Source organism: Mus musculus, chromosome 13, assembly GCF_000001635.26.
Source record: "Mus musculus strain C57BL/6J chromosome 13, GRCm38.p6 C57BL/6J".
Lineage (NCBI taxonomy): Eukaryota > Metazoa > Chordata > Mammalia > Rodentia > Muridae > Mus > Mus musculus.
Window position 1 is genome coordinate 20,893,521 of NC_000079.6, and position 23,284 is coordinate 20,916,804.

At 43.2% G+C, this 23,284-nt stretch overlaps 1 protein-coding gene across 6 annotated transcripts in view; it reads left to right on the forward strand.

Annotated features, from left to right (window-relative positions):
- Window positions 1–23,284, forward strand: part of Aoah (acyloxyacyl hydrolase) — a 242,515-nt gene that overhangs the window by 99,418 nt on the left and 119,813 nt on the right. For 5 of the 6 annotated variants that reach the window (XM_011244309.1, XM_017315521.1, XM_011244310.1 and 2 more), the window contains 6 exons: window positions 6,950–7,009; window positions 12,141–12,211; window positions 16,545–16,605; window positions 17,597–17,667; window positions 18,410–18,458; window positions 21,432–21,480. In XM_011244309.1, coding sequence (XP_011242611.1) covers window positions 6,950–7,009; window positions 12,141–12,211; window positions 16,545–16,605; window positions 17,597–17,667; window positions 18,410–18,458; window positions 21,432–21,480 — 361 coding nt within the window. Of the gene's footprint in view, window positions 1–5,395; window positions 5,440–6,949; window positions 7,010–12,140; window positions 12,212–16,544; window positions 16,606–17,596; window positions 17,668–18,409; window positions 18,459–21,431; window positions 21,481–23,284 lie in introns of those variants that run through there. The other variant, XM_030247287.1, reaches the window with a different exon arrangement.

Consider the following 23,284-nt stretch of genomic DNA (forward strand, 5'->3'; position numbering starts at 1 on the left):
CACTTTCAACTGTGTAAACAGCACAAGACTGCTTCTTCCTGAAATCATCTTGCCATTCCCTTTTCCCAGTAAAAGCATCCTTTCTGGTTTCCTTTATTTTTCTCATGGCCACATACTCCAGTGTGTGCATGTCTTATTCCCTAATTGAATGTCAAAATTCAAATAGGTGGAGAGTTAACCTCTCGTTTTGCACAGTTCTCCAATTCTGTACTCCTTAGCTTGGTACCTGCTGTGTTGCCTTCAAAGTACTAGCCTGCAGTGTACAATGTATTTCTGGTCTCCATTTAGTAATCTTCATCTCATTCAATCATCTTGTGATTTATTTCAACATGTCTTTGTTGCTGTTCTACTATTAATGACATCATGGGAAACCCAAAATGATAGCTCTGAGCCATCAAAGCTAGGAGATATTAATTCAATAGTGAGTGTACCTTCCAGAATGACAGTTCTGGATATATCCTTCTGTATCTATGATTTTTCTACCATAACCCAGAAACTTGATTTTTGTTATCATTGGTGACACTGGAGAATAAGGAAATAGCTCATCTGGGGATGATGAGATTTTAGTAAGGGCCCATCTTAATCTACAAGGCCACTGAGAAGCCTTCTCAAGTCTACAGTGTGCTAATGTAAACAATCTGCACTCCTCTCAGGTCTCAAGCATTACACACAGCTGTCCTACCCCTGGAAGCAAATAGTAGGTTTACCCATCCATGAACTCCATGCCTGAGCCTTATTTAGAGCCCTTATCTGTGCTGTAAATACTGAGGAGGGGGACTTATTTGTTCCTGGGTGATGCTCGGGGTGGGGCTCAGAGCATCTTCTGAAGCTTCCCTATGTTCTTCCCTTCATTGCTGAATAAAGTAACTTGCCACTGTCTGGACCTCATGCCAAAACAGCTAGCAGAGCCATTAGTCACAATAGTCACCCAGAAACTCCAGGAATGGTCTTTATCAAGAGGCAGTATGGCTGCAACAGGGCCCCTGGCCTAGCAGACTTGATCAGAGGCTCTGTCTCCAGGTCACTGTAGCACTGAAGCTTGCACTCCATGCCCTCTCTGCACACCCCAACCTAGGGGTGCCTTTGGGGTTCAAGCCTAGGTCCCTCATTGGAGAGTCACAGAGTCAACACAGAACTCTCTGGAGTTGGGAGCCTTTGTTGCAGCACATGCTATGCCATACACTGTGGGGCAATGGGCTATGTACAGACAGCCCGGTTTCCAGTCGAGGCTAGATCTTGAACCCTGGGAGAACCCAATGGATGGTAATTCCCACCTACATGGGATGGTAGGCATTTGACCATGTCTCCTGGACCCCTGGCTCCTGTCGAAATTACCGCCTCCACAGCCCCCACAGGAGAAGTGTGGCTAGTAGTCCCATACACAATGTCCCAAGCTTCTGACCTTCAGGCTAGACTCCTCACAGTTACCTAGCAACAGTAAGATAACAGTCCACCATAAGAGGGGCTGCTTGGCCCCACCGCACTCTCTCCTCTCACTCTCCTCATTCTCTCACTCTCCTCTCCTCTCCTCTCACTCTCTTACTCTCTCTCCCTCTTACTCTCCCTCTTACTCTCTAGCCTTTCTTCTCTCTCTCCCTTTCCCCTTCTCTCCTCTTGGCCATGGCCACTCTCTCTCTCTCTTTTTACCTTTTCTCTTTCCCCCTGCTTTTCTACAATAAAGCTCTAAAACTATAGACTGTCTCTGTTCATCAAGGCCCACTGTGCTTGGACGATGGGATAGGCTTTCCCCTAATGAACCATTTCTAATCTCCCATAGGAAGGCCTTCCTGTGCCCCAGTCAAGGCCCCGACTAAGGACTCTTACCTGTGTGGGAACCTCTCTCCCTCTGCCCACTCTTCCATAACCCTGGGGCCAAGGGTGTCACCCTGGGCCCTGGTATCAGGGGCTGCCCCTTGTCGAACCCCCACCCCATCCCGTAGAGTGGGATCAGTGGCTTAGATGCCCACCCAGGGCTGAGTGGAAAGCATCTGGCAGCTCTCCTGCGTTTGCCTGCCCAGAGTACAGGAGCTCTGGCCGGACCTGGGCTCTTCCCTCCCCCCACCACTTCCCCTACACCCCCTCATTCCCAACAATACACAGAGACAATAATAAGCAAATATTGATGGAGTGGTCTTCATTCTTAAAATTAGAGGGCACAAAGAAAGAATAAGAAACAATGTTACCCCACAGTGACTATGATATATTCCTTTGCCTTTCTGTATATGTAAAATCAGGAACTCCGTTTTTCTTCCTTAACATAATAGCAATACTTTTTTAAGATAGAAAAATTAATAGTATATATTAATTGTACACAGTAGTATACGACTTAAGGACATTTTAGCACAAGTATGGATGGCATGTTGGCACATTTGTTCTCCCATGTCCCTATACCTTTCCCTTACTCCCCTCCCCACTTTTCATAGTCCCCATTGTCGAACTTCTGTCATGCCATCACACATGATTTATGAAGCTACTTAAAATCTAGGAACCACTTGCTATCTCCAGTTGAGTCCATTTTCCTGCAAATAATATAACTTTACTCTTTTATGGCTCAAAAAATCCTATGTATTTCTTTCTTTATCCAATTCTCTGATGGCTAGACAGGCTGTTTCTATAGCTTACCTGTTGTGAATAGTGCTGCAATAGTTGTTCAAGCATCTCTGTGATGTGTTTGGCTTGGAGTCCTTTGGCCAGGTACTCAGACTTATATAGTTGGATCCCAGGGAAGATCTGTTTTGTATTTTCTTCGGCTAAATCTCTGTATGGAGCTCCACAGTAGCAGAACTAGCTGGTTTCCCACAGCAGTGTAGACAGATTCTTTTCCCTCTGATCCTTGCCAATGTTTTTCATTTGCTTTCCTAATTACTGTCATTCTGACACCAGTGAGATAGGATATCAATGAAGTTTTCATTTGCATTTCCCCAGGGGTTAAGGATATTGAGCACTGTTAAAAGCTTGTATTGTTTTTTTTTTTTTTTTTTTTTTTTGTCTTTTTAGCTCTCAGTTCATACCTTTAGCCTATTTGGTGACTGGGTAGTTTGTTTTCTTATTGACTGGGTTTTTGAGGGCTCTCTGTATTCTACATATTCTCTATCAGATTTAAAGCTAGAAAAGATCTTACAGACTGTCTCTCAGTCAACTATTTCCTTTTCAGTTTCAGGCAGAACAATTTAGCAACTATTAGTCTTATTTTTCCGGCAACTAGACTCTATTCAGAAAGCCCTTGCCTGAGTCTGTATCGTGAAGAGTTTTACCTACTTTTCCCTCTAACGGTTTAAAACTTTCCACTGTTGCATTAAGACAACAATGAGTTGAATTTTGTATAGGGTGAGGGATGCGCATAGTTGAATTCTTCTGTATCTGCCGGCATGTAAACATTTGTCCCAGAGCCATTTACTGATGAAGCAATCTTTACTCCAATCCATATTTTTGGCATCTTTGTTAAAATTGGGTGGTTGAAACTACATAGGTTTGTATCCAAGACTTCTATTCTATTATGTTTCTGCCAGCACCATTTTAATTTTGTTGCAGAATAACTTGCAATCATGTGTGGTGATACCTCTGGCAGTATTATTTTTGCTCATGATCATTTTATTATCAAGGCTCTTTTGTATTTCCATATAAATTTTAAGATTTTTCCCTTTCTTCGTGGATAATGACTTTTGGATTTTGATGGAGATGCCATCAAACCTACTGACTGCTCTTTGGCAGTACAGCAACTTTCACAATTTTAAGTATTCCAATCTATGATTATGAGAGGTCTTTCCATTTTCTAACATCTATTGTTTTTCCTTTGGTAGTTTAAAGTTTTTATTATAAAGGTCTTTCACTTCCTTGTGAAGGGGAGAAGTAGAACTAATGTAAGACCTGGAGGCCAGAGGGAATGGCTGTGAAGTGTTAGAGACTGCTAGGGATGAAGGCTTCATTTTCTTCAGTGCTGTAGCCACCAATGAGTTACCTTTGCTTCAGTCAATAGCCTCCCACCCATATGCAGTCGAGAACCTCTAGTTAAACTAAGTGGGTATAATCAAAGGAAAGAACATAGAAGAAGAAAACACATGACAGGAGGAAGTGCTTTGTTGAAGAAATTCAGCAGGGAAGGGAGGGGTGAAAGAGGGAAATGGATGTGACAGTGACTAAAGTTCACTATATAAAAGAATAAAACTATCAAACAAGAAGGTACTTTAAATCAAACAACATGATGTCTCCAGGATGCTCTGGGCATGTGCTGGGTGTTCTTTTCCGATGCATCATTCCTTCCTCTGAATTTGCCAAAGCTGACAATTCTCCCTCCCTTTTCTTGTCTTTCCTCCCCCTCTCTCCCTTTCTCTTTGCTTCCTTCTCCCTTCCTCACCCTCTCTCTTTCCTTCCCCCTCTGCCCCTCTCCCTCCCTATCCTCTCCTTCCTCTCACATCTCTGTTGCAGAGAGTACAGTCAACATAAAAGTTTTCTTTTGTTTTTTATTGCAATATCTTTTGAGCACCTGGCATGTGAATGAGATGCTGTGTTGGGCCCTGCAAATATTTTAAGGGGTCCCAGTCTGCAAGGGAATCCACCCCAGAGGAAAGCTAGGCATGTAGAGAAAGTGGCCTGAAAGACTCACATGTAGAGAATGAGCTTGAGGCTAACAAGAGCCACCAAAAAAAGAAATCAGCATGCAGATCTGGTGTCGGTTATCCTGGCCACACCAGAGAGGATGACTTTAACCAAAGGTATAATTTCCAGGATCTTCCAGGATTCCTAGGAATCCCAAGGTAATTCAGCAAGGTACTTCACTAAGATTAGTTTTTAGTGGCCATACTCTAATTAGTCTTTCTGTCAGAGAGATCACTGATGTCGCTTCTGTTGTCCCTGCTGCTCACAAACAGAAATCAACAGTGGGTATGGCATTAGCATGCAGCACAGAGAGGCCTACTGTATGGCTCCATCACACCAAAGCCTTAGCTGACCTAGGTTAGGATGTTCTTTAAGGCTAGATAGACTGAGGAATAGCAGAGAACATACTCAGGGCCTTGCTGTTTTAGGGTTTTGTTTGTTTGTTTTAGTGCACAGTGGTGCTTTAGTTTTCTAAGAATCATACCTTGTACCAGGTTTCTGGCCACCAAGACTATTTGGGGAATGTCATCTTTTTCCAAGTCATTCCTGTGCACTCTTAGCTACCCACCAGTCTGTTGCCTTTGACCTAATGCAACCTCTGAACTTGAAACTATGGAGCATTTTTTTCCAGACAGATATCAGTGGGGTGGGGGTTGAGGATGGGGTGGGGTTCAGTGTCTGCCCTTAGAGAATGAATGGAACTGGCTTCTTTGAGAAGCTCCTTCCTCCTAGAAGGTTCACTCTGACTCCAGTTCAAACTGGGAAGTTGTTTCTCTCCTCTCTGCCACCCCCCACACAGGCCCACACTGAAGAAAAGGAGTTCATAGGAACAACAGACAAAAGGTAATCAGTGACAAACTTCCTGACTATCTGAAAATGCCAAGGCCCATATCTCCCATGAGGCTTTGCTCTTGCTCTGTCTTCTTCCTCCATATGTGGTCACTGCTTCAAAACAAGGATAACCTTATCAGTGACCAAGAGTGGTTATTTACTCAAGCATCAGATGGGAGACAAGGAAGGGTAAGAAATGGAGTTTTCCAATGAATGTGCCAGTTACTGAGCAGGAGATTCAGAGCTGCCCAGGGGCAGGCCAAGGATGGGAACATTAGAGCTGGAATACCAGTCCTGGGAAGCAGTGCTTGGGCAATCCTTCTCCACATTTCAAGTTGTAGCTCTCTGCCTACTACAAATACAGTAGTCCTTTAGAATTTTTTCACCATCTTTGCTGACCATGAGTTAATTCTTTGTATTTGCAATGTATGTACATATACTTCAAAGGTGCAGTTAAATGCTCTAGAAACAGATGGAAGAGAACAGCAAGCATAAAACCAGGAGAGGAGCAGGGAAATGGTAGATGCAATGTGTTCATGTGGCCTTATTCACACCTGCAATGCTCCAAGATTCCACAGGGCTGCTGACACTCTGCTGAGGACAGAGTTTACAGAGGGACAGACAGAATCACTCAGGCATGTCACTGCACCATGGCTGTCAGGGAGCAGAGGTCCAGCCCTCCTCACTGACCTGGAGCAGTTTCTCTGCTTAGTGCATTTGCTGACGACTTCTTCTTCTTCTTCTTCTTCTTCTTCTTCTTCTTCTTCTTCTTCTTCTTCTTCTTCTCCTTCTCCTTCTCCTTCTCCTTCTCCTTCTCCTTCTCCTTCTCCTTCTCCTTCTCCTTCTCCTTCTCCTTTTCTCCTTCTCCTTCTCCTTCTCCTTCTCCTTCTCCTTCTCCTTCTCCTTCTCCTTCTCCTTCTCCTTCTCCTTCTCCTTCTCCTTCTCCTTCTCCTTCTCCTTCTCCTTCTCCTTCTCCTTCTCCTCCTCCTCCTCCTCCTCCTCCTCCTCCTCCTCCTCCTCCTCCTCCTTCTTCTTCTTCCCCCTCCTCCTCCTCCTCTTCCTCCTCCTCCTCTTCCTCCTCCTCCTTCTTCCTCTTCTTCTTCTTCTTCCCCCCTCCTCCCCATCCTCCTCCTCTTCCTCCTCCTCCTCCTCTTCCTCCTCCTCCTCCTCCTCCTCCTCCTTCTTCTTCTTCTTCTTCTTCTTCTTCTTCCCCTTCTCCTTCCCCTTCTTTTTCCCCTCCCCCTCTTCCTCCTCCTCCTCCTCCTGCTGCTATAGATGCATCTCTCATGGCTATTACTACTGACCAAGGTAATGTTTGCAAGATAATTAGCATAGCAAAGATGTAAAGTCTTAATGAGGGCACCTAGTAAAAAGAAATTGCCTTTCTATAAATTATGTTATCAAAAATTAGTGGGACGACTCATTTACTGCGTATTTGTAACCTTTGATTGGGATTTTAGAAAAGATGTGTAAATTGCCAGTGAGATAGGAGTTACGGTGTGACCTCATTCTGCTCCCATAGGAGGCCTGGGAGTCTGCACTGGAGAAGGCGAGACAAGTCCTCAGGAGGTCCTCTACCATGGTAAGCAATCAGCTGGCAGCAGGCCAGCTCTTTTCTCTGCCTGCTCTGCTCTCACAGGCTCTGCTCGCACACTTCAGAAGCCGGAGGCTTCTCTGGGCAAAGCCCAGTGATACTGCAATTGCTTTGGACAGAAATAGCAACATGAGCTAATTTCCATTTTTTTCTTTTGCCCCCCCACCACCACCACCACGGCCTTCACTCTGTGGCAGACAAGATCAGCCCCAGGAATCCAACATTCAGGACTGGCTCCTCTGAAGGACCTGTCATGCGTTTGGTGGCATCAGACACTATCAAACACTGTCTTGTCTCTATTGTCTATCCAGGGCATGTCAGCAGCACTATCTATCCCTCCCCTGCTGTGATGACCAGAGATGTCTCATGACGTCTCCAAGTTGAGAACCTGCGCTTTCTGACAGACTGTTCTAGTGAAAGTTAGAGCATTGTCTCTTCAACTCTCTAAAGCACAGTAGTATCAGGCAGTGCTTCACATCACTGAGCCTCAGGTTTCCTGGCTGTGGGATTAGGACAATGATAGCCTCTTCTGTAAAAGGACTAATGGACTTATATATTCAAAGCACCTGCTATCCTGCCATGCACTTTGGACACAGTACCTAGCACCACCACTGCCTTTTGCCCTCTTTGTAATGACTCTTTCTTAACAGAGGGAATGCTTAACAAGCATCAGCCAGTTCAGTATTTGACTTAGGCTCCTTTTCTAAGGAATTGTTGGAATCCTGCCTCGGCAATTACACTCAATTCTTGTAAGTGGGGCAAGACAGTCCCAGTTGAAAGGGAAGCAGGAAAGTAGGCTGGCTGCTGAGGCTGGCAACAGCACTCAGCAGTCGTGAGAGTATGCAGACCTTGCCATTGTCTCCTCCCTGCTGGCTTACCTCATCACTCACCATCAGGCAATGTGTCTAAGTGTTATTGATTTAGTAACAGAGAAACAGCAGGGAGGGAAATCACTTATCTCATAGCTGACCAGACTCAGCAAATAAAAATTATAAGATGCCCCAGTTAAATTTAAATAATAACAAGATTCATTCTGTATGTCCTAGATAACACTTTGATACGACAACCTGCAGGGGTCCTATGAGTTTTGATGTGCAAGGCTGATCCGAGGTAAATGTTAACACAGAGACATTTCTACATAATTGATCAATCAATCACGATACCAGCACTGCCTAATTCACAGAATAATTAAAAGTTGGTAGTAGCCAGTTCCTCTAGTCTGCTTACTATGTTGACTAAGAAGTTGAAACACTACAGCATCCCCATGGCCAGCACCTTCAGAGATCTGAGCAGAATGCAGGAGAAGACAAGCTGGTCTTTTGGTCTCAGTGAGGGCTGAAGACTTATTTTAAGGCATTGTTTATTTTACTAACACAAATTGCCTTGGCACGAACTCAAAGGCTAATTAGGATTTTACAGTTTTTTATATTTCTGTCACCAGACTTGAAAGCATAATTGGTGAGACAGAAGTATAATTTCAGAAAGGAAAAAAAAAAAATCTAGTGAATGTTTCAACAATTAAGAAAATATCCCAGAAGCTTCTCCCTGAATGTTTCCACTCCAGATCAAAATTATCAAGGAAAAAATGTGTGAGGGCTTTGACAGTCTGTTCAGGGGATATTGGCTGCAATTAATTCTACATGATGGCTACTATAACTGTAGAACTACTAGCCACGACCCAGAGAGCAATGTGCAGTAAATGGTACTATGCCTTCTTCACAGCCTTCTCCTGTGTAAGGAGAGACAGGATGGAGCTGGAGATGTGGCTCAGAAGTTAAGAGCACGCACTGTTCTTGCTGCGGACTGGAACTTGGTTCTCAGCATTGCTGTCAGACAGCTTACAACCTCCTGTAACCCCAGCTCCAGGGAATCTAACAACCTCCTCTGGGCTCTGAGGACATCACACTCTCAAGTACAAACCTAGACATAGACACGCACATGGAGACAAACCTAAAAAATAAGGACTAATCTTTAGGAAAAGAATTATCTTTTCAAAAAAATTGGACTGGAGAAAAATGATGTTCTGTCAAAGGAATTGAAAGCTCTGGAAAAGGTGTGAATGGCAGGAAAGCCCATGGAGGCCCCTCTGAAGCCTTTCACACACTTATACATAAATGTAAATCGTTTAGAATATCTGCTGTGGACCTCTTGTTTAATTCTCACCCATACAAACTAGGTGGAGCGTTTCTCCTCTGTCTCATTCTAGAGATGAGAAGGCTGAGACACAATTACTTTCTTTACGTAGCTAGTACGTGAGCAGTGCCTCACTTCAATCCAGAAATAGCTCTTCCCACATCCAGTGAGACTATGCTGAGAGTTCTCCCACCAAGCCTCCTCAGCGCTGAACCTGAGCGGCACCTTTGTATTGGTCTCTGTGGATGTTGGATTATACTGGGGACAGCCTGTTCAGCTGTACACAAAACAATAAGCACAGGTTAATCTAGTCACCTGGGAAGCTAACAAATGCCTGTGGTCAAGTATGAACAAAACCCAGCCCAGAACAACCAAAGCCAGGTAATACACACAAAGTCAAAAAGCACTCTGCCATATGAGAAGTCAGTTTCATGTTAACTGTGCATAGAAAAATGGTTGAATCTCTCTCTCTCTCCCCCCTCTCTCAATCTCTCTCTCTCTCTCTCTCTCTCTCTCTCTCTCTCTCTCTCACACACACACACACACACACACACACACACACACAGACACTCTTTGACCTTTTATTGATGCCATTCACCCCAATGTATTTTACTCAAGCCCTGTTTGTTGCTCTGCATCACTTACCCTCTGGCGAGGGGAACTGATTAGATGGCACTGTCCCCAGAAGAGGTCTAGATCCTACACCTTCCTTTCAGATGGGTTTGAATACAGCCAAATACAGAATTTTAAATCCATTTCTGCATTAATAACAGCCCTCCCATCTCTGTCTAGCAAAGTTCACATTGAAAGGAGGGGTCAGCAGGTGTGTGAGCAAGGACTTCTGTAGTGTGGTTCATATGTCCATCTCAGTTTATCCTTGCAAGCACATTGTCTGCAGTTGGGAAGGTGGCCTGGGGACAATTGTCTGTTTCTTATGTGATACAAAAAAAAAAAAAAAAATCAGATAAGAACAACCCTGTCTAGACAGAAGAAGCAGAGGGACTCTGGACATGCTACATTGTCTACTGCGCACTTCCTGACCTCAGTGTCTGCTAAATGAACATCAAAGGCAGCTGCAGCCTTCCAGCTGCATTTTGACAATGAACAGTTGTGCAATTATAAAATTTTATTCTATTGTACCTCTTGTGTAGTAATTATAAGACTGTTCGCATAATTTTTAAGGGTTGGCTTTCATCAATGTTGAACTCCACATTGTCATTAGACTCATTAGACAGGCTTTCAGATGAAAGTAAATACTAAGAGAAGCAGCTCCAACATCTGAGTGCAGCTGGCTTAGTCTCAGGATGTGTCTATGCTTCCAACCTGCCTCCAGTGTTTTGTATAAGGCCATGCTGATGTTTGCTTTATTTTGTGTCTATAGTTCTGATGTCAGTCAGACTCTAAGTCTTTCACTCAAACCTTCTAGAGTACCCCTTCTTCCACTGCTACTGCCTTGCACCCTGTTTCACATCAACATGGTTTCTAACTGGTTTAGTTTTGCTCTTTACCTCCATCCCAGGATAGGGGCCACTTTGCACAGCCTAGAGACTGATTTGTGTTGCTGGCATAAAGCAAGCAGAAGCTGTCACATGGTCGACAAGGCAGCCTAAGGCTAGGAAGCCCACACCTACATCTCCATTGTGCTCCCCGCCCCCTCTTGCTCAAGGCAACCCATCCCTAGGGATCCTTTTGAGATACAAATCTAGTCCTCTGCCTGACCACTCCAAGGATTCTCCACTGTGCTCAGAGCCTTAGGAAGATGCATCCTAAGCTGTCACAATGCCTTATTTCTTGCATGGTTCGTGGACTTCTATGGATCCCAACGCTCCAGCAACCCTGAAATGTTTTATCATCCCCTGATGTGCCAAGCCTTCACATATGTTCTCTCCATGGGGCAGCATGCTCCCTGAGTAAGGATTGAGAATTATTCAGCTTTGGTGTGCACATCAAAGATCTTGTTGAAATACAGACTGTCTTGTGATATGTGGTGGGGAGGGCTATGCGTTTCTCAGGGCTCTCAGGTGCCACTGACACTATGGCCATACCTTGAATGGCTAGGACCTGAAATCATTTTTCTTGAGCCTTAGTGGACAGCAGACTGACTCAGGAGAGTGGACATGAAAATGATATTTTAAAAAATAAGAAAGGACAGACTTCCAGGATCCATCCTGAAGTGTCCAATTCAGTACGTCTCAGATGAAATTTTACATCTCACATAGGCTATAGAGTATATCTTGAGTTATAAAGTCCCATGCATGTCTGCCTTACTTCCTACCATCCCCTTTCTGCCTAATTTCTAAGTCACCAGCATTCTCTCTAGGGTTTTAAAGAGCTTTATTAGTGCCTCCACTTTGGACCCCACAGATAATGCTAAAAGCTGGACCTCCACCCACATGGTGAGCTGAAGACATCTGTGTGCCTTGAATACATGGGGGTTACTCATCAGGGTTACTCCTCTATTTCTAGAGTGCTGGGAAGGTATCACAATTATTCTGAAAAATTTTGCTAGTTCTTCTTGGACAGAGTTAAAATAACATTACTGCCCACAAGTACACCTCATAGCTACCTGAGGGATTCTGGGCTGGTGGGAATCAACTGTTTCTTCCTGTCTATCCTAATAGGGTAGAATCATTTTATTTGAACGTGTTCTCAAGTGTACTTTAAGAGCATTCCAGAAGAGAAATGTTTGAGTACCTGACCAAAGTGGGCAAGAGCCACTTGGGAAGAAGCCCAAGGATGGCTATGAAAGTGGGAGCAGCGGGCTGGGGGGAGGGGAAGCTGGGTTCCAGTCTCAGGAACACAGGCCACTGTACAGAAGGCAAAATGAATATGGGATGTAGCAACAAGAGCAAGCACTGCAACTGGATAAGCAAAAGGGAACCAGATTCCTGTCCAGCCATCAGGGCCACAGAGGGGTCTCATGGTGGGAACCGTTTCCTGAGTTAACCAACTCTCTTCTTGTTGTCTTTTTTTTTTACCTCCCCAGAAATATCCCAGAAGTGGTCGTAACATTTGTTCCCTACCATTTTTGACCAAGATCTGCCAGAAAATTGAATTGTATGTATACTGTTTCTACTCTTCAAGTAGATATGACATCTCTCTCTCTCTGCTTGTCCTGGTTTTATGGGGACTAAACTGGCATTCATATTTAAAAGGCATCCTCCTTAAATTGATCATGTTTCTTGCTCAAAACATGACTTGTACAGAAACTAAAAGGCAAGCCTGCTTTGAATAATTTTGGAAATGTATCACAGGCAATCTTAGCCCCAGCATGCAGAATTCCAGTGAGATTTTTAGGCAACCATTGCTTGACACTCCTTCTTGCCACATAACATATGAATGAAGTGGGCTGCCAAATTCTTCCATGTTTTCAAGGACTTTACCTGACTGGGGTGGGGAGCAAATGAAGAAAACCAAGCACACAGAGAGACAGAAAGAAAAGCTGAGGTGGGGTGGACCCGGGTCTCTGATGGAGAAGTCTCAGAACGGCTAAAGCTCAGGGTACTCATTATATAGAATTGACTAGAGAGGCGAGGCTACTGTATACAGCTGACAAGGAAAAGAGGGTTATTACAGTTAAACAAGGAGGTGGGGTTTATGGTATACAGCTGTGGGTTTGGGTAATCTCTGTAGGATAGTAGTCTTCAGGCAGTAAATATCAAGATGGGAAAAAGGATGGCGGACGTCTTCTGCACACACTATCAACATCTACACATGACCAGAGAAAGACTTTACTATGTCTCCAAGCCTCACCCCAGGAGAAGACTTTGCCATTTTCCCATGGGTCCTTTACTGAGCTGTGTGCCCTGTCAGAGGCATGCACTTTTCTCAGGACTCAGGTCTTCTCTCTCTCTCAGGGCTTCCTCCACTTCCCACAGTCAGCACAGTCATTGCTCTAACCACAGGGCATTTCTAAAAATTCCACAACCTGCCCAAAACATACCCATGGACAATGCCATCTCCTAGGCTGAGAATGATGCTCAATAGTAGTCTGTTATCCCAGGAAGCATAGAGGCCTTTGTTCAGTCTCCAGCATTGTAAAAGACAACTGTAAAACTATCGAAACTTAGCTTCATCCTATATCTGGGCTTAAACTAAATACCATAGAATTCATATCTGCAGTAGTAAGAGGAGCAAAATAGTCTAGCTTTATCCTTATTTTTCTGTATAAGTGATTAGAGGGGACCACTCTTGGAAAATAAACACCAGTCAAAGGCCCACTCTTCAGGGGCTGCCTCTGATGGGGCCCCATCCAGCTACCCTTTAACAGTGCCACTAGCTGGGAACCAAGCCTTCTACACAGAAGCCTCTGGGGACATTTTACCTCCAAAGCATAACACTAAGCCTTAAAGAAATACTTCCTGTGTGCCATGAGAACCCAACCTTCTCAACCTCTCCCAGGTGTATTTAGTTCCCTGCATCCTTCATACTTGTTTTCAGAGATTTTATTTTCTTTTTATTTTTTTGTTTGTTTGTTTGTTTTTCGAGACAGGGTTTCTCTGTATAGCCCTGGCTGTCCTGGAACTCACTTTGTAGACCAGGCTGGCCTCGAACTCAAGAGATCCACCTGCCTCTGCCTCCCGAGTGCTGGGATTAAAGGCGTGCGCCACCACGCCTGGCTGAGATTTTATTTTCTTAAGTTAACTTAAAGAACTTGAGCCACTTAATGCCTTTGGTCTTGTTTTCCTTTATCTAAAATCAAGCTGTAAATTGAATCCTCGATATCTCAGAACCATCTGACAACCTTAAAAGCCAAATTCCTTGGCCCCAGACCTAGTGAGAAAGAACTGCATTTTCTCAAACATTCTCCTGGTGAGTCAATTTGTCCTCAACCATGACCCCTATGCCTATGTCCAATAATTGTCTGCAAGTCAGGAGACAGAGCTAAAATACTGAATGTACAAATAATGCTTTAATGGATGTGAGCCACTCATTTAGGGTCTGTGTAAGATTCCTGCTGCTACTGTAGCAAAATGTCACAATGTATGCTCTCTCAGGCCTGGAAACTAGAAATTCAAACCAAGGGCATCAGGGCTATACTCCTCTGACAGGTTCTATGAGTAGGATGATCCCCTGCCTCTTCCTGGATGCTGTATGGCCATCAATCCTTAGAGCTACATCCCTTCAATCTCTATCTTTACCATTCATAGACTCATTTTCCCCTGAGTGTTTGTTTTACCTGTCATAGCCTGGCAGTCACATTTGATAAAGGTTCATCCTAAGGACCTCATATTAACTGATTACATCTTCAAAGACCTATTTGGCTTACGTCCAGGTTCACAGATACTGAGAGTTGAAACTTCAACTTATGTTTCGGTGAACATACTTCAAGCCATGATGAAAGTGTTCCAGTGCTCCACCATCCATCATCTCTTGAGCTTCGTGACGACTACATTTGCTGAAGATCTCAGCCATTATTAGCATAGCTGGAGAAAGAGGGAAGCTGATATGATTCTGACCCACATTTAGAGTCTCTTAAGAGTCAAAGAGCTACAAACTTTTCCTAGCTCATCTGCCAACAAGATCTATGCAGCCAACTGGCCTGAATCCCAGTAACATCAGCCCTTTCTGTGGGTGAGGTCAGGTGCAGGGAGTCTCAAGTTATGAGAAGAAGGGAATGTCAGACATGAAAGAAGATGCTTTGAAGCTGGGGTGCATCCAGCTCCCCAGGTGTCCAATCATTGCATCCTGCCCAGCTCAAGCTGATATAAGACCCCCATCTCTTCTTTAATGGCATCATTGAAGTTCCCAATGACATCCAAGTGACAAGTCTATAATTGAACCACCTTTGAAATTTTGAATTCAGGAGCATCTGGAACCATGGATTTTCTTGGCCCAACTTAAAAAGAAAATTATTCCTGTATGGTAAAAGAGAAATAGCATGCTTTGACCCTTTTTTAAAAAAATCATTCAATAATAATTTGTACCATACAGAAAAGTATTTGGTAATTTACAGCTTACAGTGTATACATAAGTGCAGCCTCCTTTGCTCCCTAAATCAACCTGTGGTTCAGAAATCACCATCATAAAAATATTGATTCGTGCTTTCTATGTATCAAGAACAGTTGTATATGTTGAGGCAGACACTATTATTGATCCCTTTCAGACAGGTAAAGTTACTCTCCAGTGGCCATGGATCTGGCATAGGATAAACCTGACAGCTGGATTCAGTCTCTGCTCTCATTAGCCCTCAAGACTCCCAACCCTCTGCTTAGGGTGAATAAATAGATTATAGCTACTGACTGCACTTGCTTTGAGCTCCATTCATTTGCCTCAAAGCTCTCAAATCTGTTTAGATGTCCTTTATTCAGAAAACCATTACAAAATCCCAGACAGTTCTCTGTTACTAAGGCTAAATTTTAAGTTCCAGGAACAGCTTTATCCCACCTCATGGCTGCATTCTTCTTCTGTCCTGTATTTGATTCTCCTCCAAATGAGAGCAGTGCTGCCACTTTGAAGAAGGAAGCACCTCTCTTATAGCAAGGCACAAGGATGTCCTTCCTATCAAAGCATCCATAGGTTTGATCTGATTTATGCTGGCCATCATGACTGATGTTTTTGTCTACCCAGTCTCATAAGGAGGAATGTAAGTTACCAGCTAATGCTCATTAAATACTCAAAATTATTAGAGTGAGTGGTTAAAAAGAAAGATTTCCTTAACGGAGTATGCTAAGGGTACAAAGACAATTTAGAGATGTCTTGGTGTTCTATTGCTGTGAAGAACACCATGGCCATAGGAAGGCTAATATAAGAAAGCATTTAACTGAGGCTTGCTTACAGGTTTAGAGATTTGATGCATTGTCATATCAAGGAGAGTTCTGGCATGTAGCCAGACATGGTGCTGGAGTCGTTAGACTTTTACATCTGGATCCACCAGTAGCAGGAAGAGAGAAAGACACTGAGCTTGGCTTGAGCATTTGAAACCCCAAAGTCCACCCCACATGACACATTTCCTCCAGCAAGGCACTTCCTAATCCTAATCTCTAACAAGTAGGGCTACTCCCTAATGACCCAGCATTCAAATCTCTGAGCCTATGGGGGCTGTTCCTATTCAAGTTGCCACAGGAGTGCCAGTTCACTGAGTAGACTCAACATGCAGTCTCCTACTTTCTGGGTTCCATAACATTGATATCCCACGTCCCCTACAACTCCAATTCATTTATTTTACCTCTCCAAGTGACCCAAGTTAAACAATGGAGAGAAACTGTCCTGTTGAAAAAAGAACAGTGATTGGCCAAGTGCAGCTGATGCTCTCATAGGTCCACAGATGCCGGACTTTATTTTTAGATCAGCTTCTGTCACATAAACAGCCTGCATCCGAAGAGGCTTATTTTCACAAACATCATTTCTATTTTTCTCCGCTCACCAGGTGTTTTGTTTTCCTTTCTAGATCTATAAAGAAGGCCGTGCCATTCAAAGACATAGATTCAGACAAGCACAGTGTTTTCCCAGTGAGTATTGCTGTGAATGAACAGCTGTTCATTGCATATTGTAATTCATCTACAAACTTCTCTCCTTTAATAAGACAAGACTGAATTTTGTTTATGAATATATATCAGTTCACAATTTTCAGGGATTTTTTGGTTTTTTGTTTTTTTGTTTTTTCACTTCATAAAGTCACCAGTCATCAAAGTAAACCATACACCCAGTTCTGCTCCCTGATCTTTCCAGCCCAGCTGCAGTTCTCTATGGGACTAGCGTTTCCTAAAAGGGTGGTGGACTTATTTTGGAAATTCATAAGCCTGCTTCAGCTTACTCTTTAAGTGTGTGCATGTGTGGGTTTGGTTTAGAGTTGTTACGGTGACAGTGAGGTTTCTGGGAAAGCAAACAAACAGGTGCCCTGCCCTGAACTTCCCGAAGGATGAGCAACCTCGAGAAGGAACAACATTATCTGATAAAATAGATTGGATTTGATTTATGCTGGCCATCTTGCCTGTTTGTTTGCTGATTGTTTAAAACTATTCAGAACCGTAGGAATCCAAATGGTTGGCAGTTGGCATAGATTATTTTTAGATTATCCAACAAAAGATTTAGTACTGGCAAAACAGTTCAATTATTTTATATCCTGAGAAGACTGGTGGTTAACATACACTCACACACACATGCACCTGTCACACACACATACATGTAAGGGCACACGTACATACGTATACACAAGTATATGCATATGAATACACTCTAACACATCCACACAGGCACACACTCAATGTCACCCCTAGACACATATTCATTTAAACATACACTCCCACCTTTTTCTGAGTCTGGTGTCATATTTTCCCTCACATGGCTTATCTTATATTAAGCATAATTTCCCTACCCATCTTCAATATTTGCATTACAAATTGCAGATGTCAATGTCTCTTATACAGCCCTGATTAACCTTCACTATGGGCAGTGTCAAAGCAGGATAATCACCCTCCTGTGTGTGCTCTTCAATTTCAGACGCTGCGGGGCTACCACTGGCGAGGGCGTGACTGTAATGACAGTGACAAGACAGTGTACCCGGGCAGAAGGTAACTCTTACTGGAGTGAGACACAATGGCTTTCCCCAACCTTGAGAAACCCAGTTTCTGCAGAAGGGTCCTGCATTTATTCATGCACACAGCTGTTTGTCCAAATATGTTTAACATAACCCTGATACTTGCAAAGCACACCAGGTAACATTAGGCACTAAACAAGACTAAAGGTCGCTTCTTTTATGGCATAGCTGTCTAGTGGGAGAAACAAGTTACACAAAAAGGATTGTAGACATTGACACAACTCCCAAGTGAACTCTACCAGTCAGACCCAGGAGTTGTGTCCTGTTACCTTAGAGCAAGGTGTGGACTCCATGTACATTGACACATATCCTGCTTGAGTCCTGTTGGCCAAGAACCATAGCTCACAACAACCAAAGCTATGCCATCATTTGCTGACACTAATTCTGGTATAAAATCTGTAAGCTGATGGGTGCTGCGCAGCTCCCAGCAATGTTGGTGGCTTCACCTTGCTAAAGAAAATGGTCTGCAGACTTATTTCTTATGCTTACCACTCCACAACTAAACTGTCCACAGGAACACTAAGCTGGCTTCAAGACTAGGTTTCCAGAAATCAAGACTGCAGAGGCTAAGAGGAGGTTTTGCATGTCACAGCACATTTAGTGCACCCTTGAAGAACAGTTATCTTACAGTACCATTTCCTGTGACACCATGTTCATAGAACCTTCACTGAGTATTCTGTATGTGCCAAAATCCAATGCTGATGTTTTCGTCGTAGGCCAGACAACTGGGATATCCATCAGGACTCCAACTGTAATGGCATCTGGGTAAGCAATGATTTGAATCCGAACACCATGTCTTACTTTCAGCCCTCCCCAGTGTGTATTTTCTAGAGCCACATCAGGAAGATGAGAGCCTACAAGACCTGTTCTTCCCTGCTTGCATAAGGGATAAAGATTTTCTAACACACATGAAGAGCTGGTGTCAAGCTCCCCCAGGCACAGTGCATTTTAGCCATGCTGTGGCAGCCCCAGTCTAACACCTTCATTCTGTATGAACAATGTGATGGAAGGGGAGTTGATGGTAACAGTCTTGCAGCACACACACAGGTGTTGGAACCATTTTGTCACACCCATTTGTTTTCTTTCATGAGCCTTGTCAGGGAGCATGGGAATTACCCTGCATGCATCACTCACTCCCCAACGCTTCTGATTCTGCTGCCCAGTTCTCTACACATAATGGGTTTGTAGCTTTCAAGAAGAGAAACAGGGAGAAAGGAGAAAGCCAACCCAAGACTTACCTGTAGGCAGCAATGGCTGCAGATTCATATGCTACAGTCATCTTAAATTTATATGATTTGAGGGTCCTTGATGGAAAAAAAAAAAAGAAGCCAACTTATAAACACAAATTCAAGTATGAAACCAGATAATTTCTTAGAAACATGAAAGAAATTCTTACAAATCATCAGAGTCTTGAAAATTCAGGTCAGTTTCTTTTGAGGTAATTTTTTCTCACAAGCCTGAAGTGCTTATATGGGAATACTTACATCCTATCAATGACAGCATGGCCTCTCTGCTTTTCCGAGAACAGTGATTCTCAACATTCTGAATGTTGAGACCATTTCATACAGTTCCTCATGCTGTGCTGACCCCTGACCATAAAATTATTTTGTTGCTATATCATCACTGTGATTTTACTACTGCTATATTACTCATAATGTAAATATCTGATACACAGAATAGCTGGTATGCCACCCCAAGGGAGCATGACTACAGGTTGAGAACCAGTGATCTAGAATGTTCTCAGCCACTCCCAGCACTTTCATATGTAGGAACTATGCAAACAAGGAGCATGGAAGATAAGGATTCCTGGCTTTGAAGGAAACTGTTGCTTCATTCTTCTGCTTAGACAAAGAGAAGAAACTTCCCATTAGCATTGTTCTCTCACCAGGACACCAGTGACCTAGGCTTGCTCTAGCAATTCCCTCCAGTGTGCATCAGGGCTTGTGGCTTTTGGGATATAGACAGCATGGCAGATAACTGAGTCAACGTCCAACATTCTACCCTCAGTCATGCTACCTTTTTATGGGATAGAATATCAGCACTAGAGCTTTACAGTGTAGAGGACCCAAGGTAGCTCTTTTTTTGTGATAAACTGGAGCTTTGTTGTCCTACCTCAGGAGAAAGGATTAGTACGTGAGAATGCTTTCTTTGTCTCTACATTTTTGTGACATGTAATGCCATCTCCATAAAGAGATGGCCAAGCAAAGACAGGAGGCAAAACCTGAAGCTGATCATTCATAATTAGAAAAAGACATGATCTTCAGATCTTCATACTTGTCTCTTTCTGCAGAGGAAAAATGTCTCAGGATCCCAAACTCAGGAACAAGTAGACTGTAGCCATCAAGGCCAGCCCCTGATTACACGGTAGCCACTGGCTGTAATGTTGATTGTGGTATGTGTGTGTGCCTGGTATGTATGTGTTGAGTGTGTGTGTGTGTGTGTGTGTGTGTGTGTGTGTGTCTGTGTGTGTGAGTGTGTGTGTGAATGTGTATGTGAATGTGTGTGTATATGTATATGTGTGTGTTGAATGCATATGAGTGTGTGTGAGTGTATGTAAATGTGTGTGTGAATGTGTGTGAGTGTGTGTGAATGTGTGAGTGTGTGAATGTATGTGTGTGAATGTGTGTGTATGAGTGTACATGTATTTTAACATGTGTGAGTGTGTGTGTGTGTATGTATGAATGTGTACATGAATGTGTGTATGTTAATGTGTGGTGAATGCGTATGAGTGTGTGTGAGTGTATATGAATGTGTGTGTGAATGTGTGTGAGTGTGTGTGTAAATGTGTATGAGTCTGTGGATGTGAGTGTGTGAATGTGGATATGAATGTGAGTGTCTGTGTGTGTGTGTATGAATGTATGTGCATGAATGTGTGTGAGTGAATGTGAGTGGTATGTGAGTATTGTGAATGTGTATGTGGTGTTTGTGAATATGTGTGTATGAGTGGGGGCATGGCTCTTGTCAGCGTTAAGAGCAAGGGGCTTTCAAGACCAGGAGCAAGAGCTAAATGCTTCCATCCTAGCCTGGCCACCAAGCACTTTTGTCTTAAAATACTACTACTGCCTCTTCCAAGAGAGAGGTGCTCCCCTGACTGTCCCACTTCGTTTTGGAGGTTTGACTGTGGTGACTTAATCCCATTCAGGACCAACTTGCCCTTCTTGGTTTTCTAAACTCCTGGAGTTGTCAACATTTGAGTTCAACATGTCATCTTATAAACTGTAGGGTATTTTACAGCCTCCTATGCTGCTGTCCCCAAGATATCAAGAGTAAGCCATCGCATTGTGACAACCACAAGCATCTCTACTCTTCATCAATGTCCCCTGGGATAAGTGTGGGGCGAAAGGGTAAAATGATGAAAATTGGTGTTCCTGAGGTATCTGGACACTTTTATCTCCAGCTTAGAGCTGTAGAAACACACCCCTGACTAAGTCCTCAAGACTCAATCAGTCTTCAGTGCTCCAAGAAGAGTCACGCTGACCAGCTCTTCTTCTAAATGGTTGGCCCAGATTGCTCTGAAGCACTGGGTCTCATCTGTTATCTTTCTGTACTATCCCCAATTCCTCTTAAACCCAACTCATTCCATGAAGTATTGCTATGCTGGATTAGGGGCCCAAAAGGCTTGAACGGGTTTCATATATTGATTTGCCTTTGCATGTTAAATTCAGTTGGGAAGGATTTAGAGTATGTGTCTCATACATTTAAAATCACACTGCTAATCTCTTCATCTCTCTTTTAAAGGGTATTGATCCGAAAGATGGAATTCCATATGAGAAGAAATTCTGTGAAGGTATAAACTACAAGACAGTGCCATACTACAACAGATCTTCTTTCCTAGTTGAGTCAAATGAAAGAGGAAAAAAATACATACATATCCTTATGTAGCAGTGTTTGAGGTTAGCAGTTAAAGAACCTAATTTATATTAGTTTTTAGAATCAGTAGGAAAAAGACAGTACTAGAAGAGAAGGCAGATCTAGAAGATGCAGATGTAATTTGTTTAATTGGCTCTTTCACTTGGGGACTGGAAACCTTAATGACAACATTAGAGAAGACTGCAGGGTGGATGGCAGAGTAATCAAAATCTGGGACTTTTCCAAATGATGACACAGGAAGTAATATTTAATCATTTGCATGTCCTTTTCAACATACGTCAAGGTTAATCACCCTATGATGGGGAGACAGTCTCTGAAGATGAACATCTGAATGACCTAAGAGAGAAGCCAGGCTCTAGCCGGCAGAGAGTTCCAGAAATAACTAAAGCAAAAGCTTCCTGCTCCAAAAGCCAAAATGCCTGGGCATCTGAGCCACCAATCTGAAAACCAACAAAAAAAAAAAACTAGGGCATCCCCACCCGATGCCCGTTTTATGCTAGTCAATACTCCCCCTCCCCCACCCACCCACCCCCAAAGATGCTTTTTTGGTCAAGCACTCATTCAACAGGTATTACCTGGATATACTCTAATTTTATCCTAAGGGCTATACTTGATCAAATGTAATTGACAAAGATCAACCTAAAACCTAAATGTTTCTATGCTCGCAGAGGGGCAGAGAAGAGGAGAGGAAATTGAAAGGCCCATTGCATAATTATAAATAGATACAATTTATAAATTGTAAATAATATAATTACAAATTAGAAATATTTGTTGAGTGACAAAAAAAAAATGCTTATAACCAAGCCCGGTGACACAGGACTGTAATCTCAAATACTTGAAAGGATGAGGAAGTTAAGGAGACCCTGTCTCAAAATAAAAAGTAAAAAGATGGCCTCGGGTATAGCATAGTGAGTGGTAGAGCATTTGCTTAGCATGTGCTGACTCTTCAGTTTAATCCTCAGTACTACAAGAAGAAAAGGAGGAGATAAAGTTGTGAATAAATCTGGAGTTTGGGAAGTGGCTCTGTGCTAAAACACTAGTTTTATATGCGTGAGGTCCAAGGTTCAGTCTCCAGGACTGCGATAAACAGCAACCACAGTAATAACTAAGTCTAGACTTAGATGAAACACTAAACCTTCTGGGCTAGTGAGCCTAGGAAGGAAGAACCCCGAAACTCCACATCATCCACCTAGGTGTCCTAGACCCTCTTTGTCTCCATTCTTATGGTCCAGGGGCAGCTTCCATAGGCTAGGGAGCCCCGACAGCTAGGCTCATCCTCTGCCTCATTCCAGTGGTTTGGGGGTAGAGGAAAAAAGACTTATCTGACTCTGAAGGGGTAATTTGATTTTTCTAGGCCAATAAGTGGTTAGAAGGGTGTACCCACCAGTAAGTGATTTGTGTGGAAGCGTCTCAGAATCTGATTAAGTGATTCTGACATCCAGACATGCAGGCTGCTCAGAGACCTTTCTATCTCCTTCTCTCTATTAATCAGCCAGAATTGTCCATCCAGTGCCTTTTGTGTATGTGAATTTAAAGACTTTAAGAGACCATCACATCTTTAAACTATCAAAATTGCTCCATGAGGTCATTAGCTCTTAAAGAGAATTGCTGTGTTCACTAAGAAAGCCATTTCCAGAACCAAAATGTAAGGCGTATTTCTGAACTCAAATCAAGTCTGATTCACGTGTCCATCCATCATTCGCTCTGGCTGTTGTGCAGCA